The sequence below is a fragment of the Carassius gibelio genome, chromosome B21 (assembly GCF_023724105.1).
Source record: "Carassius gibelio isolate Cgi1373 ecotype wild population from Czech Republic chromosome B21, carGib1.2-hapl.c, whole genome shotgun sequence".
Lineage (NCBI taxonomy): Eukaryota > Metazoa > Chordata > Actinopteri > Cypriniformes > Cyprinidae > Carassius > Carassius gibelio.
The window spans coordinates 7,992,960-8,002,416 of record NC_068416.1 but is presented as its reverse complement, the minus strand read 5'-3'; the positions used below and the strand labels follow the sequence as shown (position 1 = coordinate 8,002,416).

Here is a 9,457-nt window from a genome sequence, read left to right as displayed (position 1 = left end):
CACCCACAACAATATTACTCTCAACATAATAGTAATAGTAAGAATTTACATTCATTTATGCATTAGCAATACAGATACACACCTGCTTCTCTCCTTCAACCATCATTATTTGATGAAACTGTGAGGTCTCAATTTGCAACTCTCCTGTTGTGCACAAGATCCCCTGCTCAATAATTCATCAGGGCTATGGAAAGCAGCTGGACAGACCGAGTCTCTCCTCAATACTTCTCTTCCACAGTTCTTCCAGTTCTTTAAAAGACCATTGGGAATTTCAGCTGCAAGGGACCATGGAGGAGCTTCAGAGGGAACCAGACAGCTTGAGCGAGGGCAAGCCCAGGAAGGTGAGGTTCAAGCTGGCCTCGTCGTACAGCGGCCGGGTGCTGAAGCATGTGTATGAAGATGGACAGGAGCTGGACAGTCCAGAGGAGCAGTACCCTCACAGCTTCATCCACACCAAGATGGAGATGGGACATCTGTGTGGCTTAGAAGAGATGCAGGACCAGAGTTTGTACCCCCCGACAGGCCTGATCGCCCAGAGGATAAACGTCTATCGAGGAGTGACGGGATACAACTCCCTGGCGTGTGCAGATCTTCAAGAAGGAGATAATAAAGTAAGAGCACATTAAACTGAACGCTAGATTTCTCTCTCTGGACTGAACTTTGGTACTTATAAAAAAATATTAAATAAAAACACCTTAAAAAGATACATTCACACATAAATACATTCCTAAAGTACTTACATTGACTAAAGTAAGCCTCTTATGTGATATATAGTTCTAATTACCATATTCCGACTGTCCTTATATGTAATGAGAAAAAAAAAAGCATAAATACACTAACATTCTAAAATAGAAAACTTTTCTACATAGTTTGGCATTATCTTGTATCATAATAATAGTAATTACAATAATAAATACTGCACATTCCTTATTAAAATCTGAAAAAAAGAAAAAGAAAAATCTAAAGCCACATATTCCAATCAAAAAGCCAACCAACATGCAGAAATATGGAGAAAAATTAAATAAATATAAAACAAAATAAAATGATATCATACAGAGGCCTGTCAAGGTCAGAGTCTATAAACTTACATCAGATAATTTGAGCTTTTTATTAACAATTCACAGTTAATTAAGCTTGTGAAATGCCCCCAAAAGTGCAATGGTATTTATGAATTAATAATTGCAATGATATTTTACTTAGAAAAATATGTTTAAAAACATAGGTACCCTCGCATGTAGGCTATGGGAAATGTAAAGAGATATGTCATTACTTGATAGTTATTAATTTTTACTTGAAAATTACACCACATGACATTTTTAGAGTTGTTAATTTAAATGTTTCTTAAAAATAGTTCTAAACAATAATTTCCAACCAACATGAGTTTAAAGAGCGTATTTATAAAAACTTGGCTTTTGAAAGATTTATCTATTTTTGTTTATCATTAACAATCTTATTTGTTCCTTTTGCTATTGTTCACAATTAGGATAATGGATTTAAAATAATTCACAATCCCCCCCCCCCCCCCACACCTCACCACAACCCACCAGCTAAGTATTACATTTGTGTAACCTACCTCTGTTCACATTATGGATATGAACAAAACCTCAAATCAGTCTTACTGAGGAACTAATTCTTGCCTGGGAGACATAGGATATAATAATCCCATAAACATCCACTCATGGTGGGATGTGAGCCATATATCTAGAGATCTGAAAATCATATGGTTTGGGGCTTTTTTTTGACTTGAGCGAGTCAGCAATCATGTAGCAACCACCAAGAACAGGCTAGCAACCATCTAGACCAGCTATGAATGGAAGAAAGGGCAATGTGCCCGCCTTCACTGAGGGAAGAGCCAATCGCTAATTGGCAAAGTCATCGCATCACTGCAGCTACTTTAGATTTAATTAGTGATTTCAAATATAACATTTAGTCATAAGCTTGGCCAACAGTTTTGGAGAATTTGATGTTTACTTATTGCAATGACTTGCCTTAAAGGGACTTTGGTCCTATAAACCAATGAGAACCTTAAAAATCTCACAGAATAATCAGTTATTACTGATGTTCTGTTCACTAATGTTATCATCGCTTTCAAAAGACCCTTCTTTTTTTTTTTCAGTTGACTGATAAGGGTTTGCTTGATTCTGATTCGCAGTGTCTGCTGCTTTTATCATTGTACTGCGTAAATGTTTCTTTTTATTTGATAATGCTTTGCAATGTCAAACATCATTCCAGCCCACGTAAGTATAATAGCTATTATTTTTCCCCCCGTTTTATGAGCACACAGGAATGGAAATTGCCCTGTTCACAGTAATCATCATTTCATTCCCGTGGGACATCTTGCAAAATAACCAAGGTGGGCGAAGTTTAGAAAACGGTAACGATTTGTTGTAGGCGAAACACAATGTGTGTTTTGTAAGGATTCCTTATTGTCCTCCTCATTAGGGTTTTTTCTGGCATTGAAAAGCAAAACATTTCTTGCCAGATTTTCTCTTGTTTTGTCTTGGTCCGCGGTCACAGTGATATTTATAAAGTCTCAGTTTTCATGCCACACTGTTACTAATTCATAGTTCCCAGATCTAAAAATAGACCCACTCCAACACAGCTTCTAAACATAGGCATGCAATTATATCTCATCCGCATAGAAATGATCAGCTTTCCTTTCTATTGTGAACACTGTTGTGTTTCTCTGGCTCAAATCTGAAAAAGAAAAAGAACATCACTCAAATATATAGACTGAACCATATAATCTTTAAATAAGACTGAAGGCTAGTTTGCTTCTTTGTGTTGTATTAAGCTTACATTTTCATTAAAATGTCACCTGTGACATGCTGTTGAAAGACTAAACTGTCAAAGATCCTCCGTTTTGCATATCAGCATGTCAAGAAAAAACGGACAGGATATTTATCACATTTTTTAACATCAGATCTCCGACATTTAATCTAATCAAATCTATCAATGTCTTAGAATTATAAAAGCCAGCCATGGTATAGTAGGTAACTCACAGACTCATGAGGCTCATGTGGATGTAGGTTTCAGTCTGACTTGTGTCACGTCCTAATCCGGTTTCCCATCTCTTACCCCAGTGGTTTCCTTTTTCTCTTGACTTTTCCCTTCCTTAAAAGACTTAAAAAGTCCAGTAAAATAGATCCAGAGTACTGTAAATACAAGTACAATTTTCTTTTTTTTTTCTTCTTTTTTTACCTTAGATGATAACAATGTTATTTAACATAATTAAATATAATTATGTAATTGCAGTAGGGCTGCCACAATATCATATTTTGCTCCACGTGATTAACACAAATTCACGATAATATTATATATCGCACTGCTCAAAAAAATGAATAGAACACTTTGAAATCACATCCGATCTCAATGGGGAAAAATATCATGCTGGATAACTATACTGATATGGACTGGGTAACATGTTAGGAACGAAAGGATGCCACATCGTTTGATTTTAATAAAAATTATCAACCTACAGAGAGCTGAATTCAAAGACATCTCAAAAATCTAAGTGAAAAAAAAAAAAGATTTTAAAAACAGATACACAAAATAATAACATAGTTAGTTCATTATTATTATATATATGTAATTACATGGCAACAGACGCTATGAATCTATGCACTGTATTAGACTGCATGAACTAAATTATATGAAAAATTATTGTGGCGAACATGCTACTGTGAAAATATCATTGCACTTTTGTATTGAATGACTACCATATTCAAGTGCAACGTCATTGAAATGCTTGGAGTACCATAACAAAGACTATATAATGCGATTCTGTATAATAGTATAATAGCGATTCTTTGTTTGTTAATATAGGAACCGGTATTAGATTTTGGAAAGATTATTATCTACACCAGCAACCTGAAGATTATTCGAGCTCCTCACAGAAGAGGAGAATCTGGAAGGAGTCCTCACCGCAGCCGGGACAGAAAAGAAAGTTCACCAGGACGGGAGTCCCGGAGCAAAGGGAGACATAGAACAGCACGCTCCTGCGCAGAGGAACCGAACACAATGACTGAACAAAAGGTATAAACAGTCTGAAGTTCAGTAGACTGTAAATGCTCTGTCTCAGTGCTCTTTACTTCTGTTCTACTACACCAACTTTAATTAGTCTGCTCGTACCATGGTTGCTCATACTTGATTGCTCCATATACCAGTGTCTCAAAAAAAGATAACATTAGTTTTATCACTTTCTCCATTTATCTGTATAGTGTAAAAAAAGCTGTTGTACAGTATGTTTTGTAGTTTCTCAGAGCTGGAATCTACTTGTATAACTGTATAACAAAATTTACAAAGCAGTTATTAAGACTTTTGCAGAATGTTATCCACTGCTAAAACACAGTTCGTCATAAAAAATGACTCTTTTCTAAAACACCACTGAAAATAATGAACCATGACATGAATCCTTGTACTGTACATTTCACGTCCATAAATCTTTTACTCTAATCAATCTTTCTGTTCAGTCTTTTATGGAAGATACACCCATTGCAAGATTGTAAAGCATTTTAACTAACATTTTAACTAACTCTTCAAACTGTAACTGACCATACAGAAAGAGTATATCATAATGACTCTATGGCATGCACTTTAATGCATACTTTAATAAATACACCTGGATCTCAATAAATTAGAATGTCATGGAAAAGTTCATTTATTTCAGTAATTTAACAAAAATTGTGAAACTTGTGTATTAAATAAATTCAGTGCACACAGACTGAAGTAGTTTAAGTATTTTGTTCTTTTAATTGTGATGATTTTGGCTCACATTTAACAAATGTGATAAATTAACTTTTCCATGACATTCTAATTTATTGAGATGCACCTGTAAATGTGCAAACCGAATGCAATATTTTCAGAAAATGAACTGCATTGTTTACAGTTAAATAAAAATGTGGTCCAACTTTATCTGACTTTTATACTATGTATTACTAAAAAAATAAAGAAATATATAGTAAATGTTACAAGTGAGGTAGTGCTAAACGAAAGACAAAGTGCTAGTGGAGTATGGTGATTAAAATGAGGAGTTTACAGGATGACGAAGGAGACTAACAGACAATATACTATATTAAATTCAGCATTAACATGTACATTCACAGATACATTCACGTTCAGATGCACATTCAATCACGGACGAGGGAGAACTGAACAGACTGGGTATTTAAACACTCAGGAGGTAATGAGGGAACTGGAGACAGGTGGGGAATAATCAATTAACCAAAACAAGAAAAGGAAGGTGACCAAATAAGGGAACAGAAAGTTCATAAACGTAACAGTTCACCCCCTCCCGGAAATGTGCGTCTTTGTACCGCAAGAGGAATACCAGCAGAGCGAGGGTGGGGGTTCTGGAGGCGGGCGAAGAGCAGGCAAGGAGCAGGTGAAGAGGGAGCATGGAGGTAGACCATGAGACCATCCAGGACGGAGATCCAAGGTGGAGTCGACGGCGGGAGGAGCCATGGTGGAGTATGAGCGGACGACACCAGGGGGCTGACAGCCGCAGAGCCAGGGTGACATCAAGGATTCAGAGGGCCTAGGTGGAGCAGAAGGTTCAGGCGACCAAGGCGGAGGTGGGGTCCTGGAAGACCGCTGTGGAGCCGGAGTGACTGAGGATGGAGGTGGAACCAGAGGGAAGGAGGAGCCTGACAGAGCCGGAGGGATGGAGTACCGAGGCGGTGGATGGTCGACGACTGACCAAGGTGGAGCCAGAGGGACGAGGTAGCCCGGTGGAGCATGTGGGATGCCAGGCCACAGTGAAGACGAGGGAGCTAAGAGCCAAGGCGGAGCCGCTGGGTCGAAGGACTGAGCAGGAGTCCAGGGCTCGGAAGCTGGAGGCGGAGACAGGGCCTTAACATGCCAAGGTGGAGCAGGAGACTGGCAGTCCAGCGTCGAACCATCGCATCCAGATGGCGCGGACTGAGGGTGAGCTGTGGGACAGACTGGCACCAGCAGAGATGAGGTCGTGGAACTGGCTGGTCTAGGAGGAGGAGCGAGAGGAAGGATGGGAGGAAACACAGGAGGATCAGGGCTGGACGGAACCAGCGGAAGTGGAGCAGGGAAACTGGCAGTGCTAGGAGGAGGTGGGAGAGGGAGGCTGGGAGGGAATACAGGAGACACAGGAAATTCAGAGCTGGGTGGAACCATCGAAGAAGCAGAAAATTCAGAGCTGGGCAGAACCATCGAAGAAGCAGAAAATTCAGAGCTTGGCTGAACCAGCGAAGAAGCAGAAAATTAAGAGCTGGGCGGAACCAGTGGAGACACAGGAAATTCAGAGCTGGGCGGAACCAGCGGAGAAACAGAAAATTCAGGGAAATGGAGCATAGGAAATGGAGCATAGGAACTGACTGGAGGAGGTAGGAGTAGGAGACTGAGAGGGAATACAGGGGGATCAGGGCTGGATGGAACCAGCGGAAAAACAGGGGGTTCAGGAATTACCTCCATAGACCAGTTCATTAGATCCATAAGTTTCTCCATATTTCCAGAGACCGAATACAGACATGAAATGGTGTTCTCCATGTCATGTTTCTATGGCAATCAGTGAGGGACACAATGACTTTGACCGCCAAACCGTGGTTTACATTTTCTCCCATTTTTATAAAAATATAAATGAACCATTTAATCTTAAAGTTTTAGTGGTCAGATTCAGCCTCGACGCAGAGCAGAGAGCAAAGAGATGTTAGCAAATAAATAATGTAAAAAAATATTTTCATTTGTGTTCCACAGAAGAAGGAAATACAAATAGGTTTGGAATACTAAGGTGAAGAAATGATGTGCGAATTATCATATTTGGGTGAACTTTACCTTTAAAACTTGGCTTGTAGAGTGCACTTGGCTTCATCATTCTGCTTGCTTGTGCACCACGCTTGTTTGCTGTTTGTTTACTTGTTTTGTTTGTGCAGCAGGAAGCAGGCTCCTGTGGACAGTGCGGAGGTTCAGGTTCTGAGCCGTGCTCCCTCTGTCATGGCAGCAAACTGTCCATGCTGGCCAATCGCTTCAACGAGTCAATCAGAGAGCTGCGCTGTCCAGCATGCAATCCCCACGGCCTACAGCGCTGCCAGTCCTGCACACACTAACACATCTACTGCTGCCAAGCTCTGTCAGATGGACATCAGACCCTTTGAGGTGTGAACGAAAGTGCATTTCGGATTAGTGCTTAAATATGATAGCTTGAGGGTGGAATGTGCTGCTGGAAAGTACTGCGATGAAAGTTAATACAGATTCACCAGCCAACCGCGAAAAAATGGCTTATCTTACTTAGTATATTTGTCTGGTTTCTAGTCAAAATATCTTATCATTCTTAAAATTAAAGTAAAATTATCTGCCAGTGGGGTAAGTTAAATACTCTTTTAAGAATATTTGGACCCACTTTATATTAAGTGGCCTTAACTACTATGTACTTACATTTTAATTAATAATTTAGTTTAATGTACTTATTGTATACATACATGTTTTTACATTGTACTTATATTTAAAAAAAAAAAATAGATGTAATTACATCTGTATTTAATTTCTGTAATTACATTTATAATTACACTGTTGACCCATCCCTTACACCTTAACCCACCCTTAAACTTACCGGTAGCACTTTATTTTACAGTCCTGTTCCTCATGTATATACTATGTACTTATTATAGTAATTACAATAACTATGTAATAACTAGGTACTAACCCTGAACCTACCCCTAAACCTAACCCTACGCCATTGTAGTTACCTTGTATTACCAGAACTTTCTTAGATAAATACACTGTAAGTACACTATAAGTACATGTTAGTACACATACTGTAAAATAAAGTGCAACCAACTTACCCATACCTCCAACCCTCTCCCTAACCTTACCCCTATCCCACCTCAATAGCAGCAAAAGTGTTTTACAATACAATGTGAACACAATAAGTACATTGTACTTATTTTTTATGTAAGTACATAGTAGTTAAGGCCACCTAATATAAAGTGGGACCGAATATTTTACTTACCCCACTGGCAGATCATTTCAATATGAATGAATTAAACATGGAAACTTGTTTCCGCCACTTAAAAAATGAATGAATAAATACATTTTTTCAATCTTAATTCTGACTATTTTCAATTCTTGCAATTCTTGACTTATTTTTTTTTCAGAATTGCGACACAAACTCACAATTCTGAGAAATAAAGTAAGAATTTTACGCCTCTGGAAGAAAAAAGAACGAAAAAAAATCAGTAAGGTAAATGCTTCTTTATATCTCATAATTCTGACTTTATAACTTGCAAATTGTATCTTAATTCTGAGAAACAAAGTCAGAATTGCAAGATGTAAAGAAAGAATTGTGAGATAACAAGTCAGAATATTTTTATTTAGTGAAGAAAAAGACCTTCCACACACTAAACTACAACTCAAGTGCAAATAAACTGATAGCACATTTGAAGTGTTGTTTAAACACCATCGTGACCTAAGTATGATAAGTATAACCCAAAATGTATCACATCAAGATCAAATAGTAGCTTTGTGACGTGTAATTGTAATTGTAAGGAAGTGTAATTACCAAATCTTAGTCAAAAGTTTCCTTTGTTAAAGAATCACTCCAGAACACGTTTCAAATGCAGAAACATAACTGCAACAGTCATGACCATGCATTGCTGGTGTGTTTTGTATCACTGCTTGCCAATTTTTCATATAAAATAATTAAAGACTTTGCTGTAAATCTGATTAAAAACACGTCTTGTTCATACTGTAGTCATTGTTGTCTTTAAAAAGCCTGGTTGTTTAATAAAGGCAATACTGCAAAAGACTGAACTGATATCAAGGTTTATAATGTATTTTATAATACTTAACTGCACATCTCTGTGATTTGACATGCATAATGAAACTTAATTCCATTAACTCCTAGAACTAATTTCAATGCTGTCTTGTAAGATTTCTTGGTATGCAAATTAAAATTAACTGAACATTCAAAAAAATGCTATATTACTTGAGGGCCATTATTGTTTCTTATTGCTATTGAATCTGAAATGGTTTCAAAGGTTTCAGCTTTTGTTTTTGAGAGTGATTTCATGCTGCACAGCACAGAGCCCTGATCAATAACGGTTCTGACCTTCAATTCTAATAACAACACAGATATCGGCAGATTTCACATCAATGAATAAAGCTGCACTGAACCTTGCAGGACAAGTTCCATAATACATCTTCTCAGAATACAAGAATGTTATTCTGTTGTTTCAGTGGGGGTGACATGCAAGCTGATTGTACATTTTGAGTTTGTGATAAAACTATTTTGCATAATTTGCAATAAATACACATCTTTAATTGGCCAGGGAGTCAGAAACTCATGACAAGAACAAGAATTTGATTAATTTATTTATGTTAATTTTTTTCTGACTTAGATGATATCTTTTCATATTCTCACATTGTACATGCAAGGTAACAGGCAGAGCCCATATCACCCTATTATCTGGAAGGGGACAGCCAGGGGGCC

General features: G+C 37.9%; 1 protein-coding gene across 1 annotated transcript; it reads left to right on the top strand.

The window, feature by feature from the left end:
• The first annotated feature begins 287 nt into the window (after positions 1-287).
• Positions 288-7,076, top strand: LOC127985705 (glutaredoxin domain-containing cysteine-rich protein 2-like). The gene is made up of 3 exons (XM_052587770.1): positions 288-611; positions 3,826-4,035; positions 6,903-7,076. The coding sequence occupies exons 1-3, from the start codon at positions 288-290 to the stop codon at positions 7,074-7,076; spliced, it is 708 nt and encodes a 235-aa protein (XP_052443730.1).
• Positions 7,077-9,457: the final 2,381 nt, after the last annotated feature.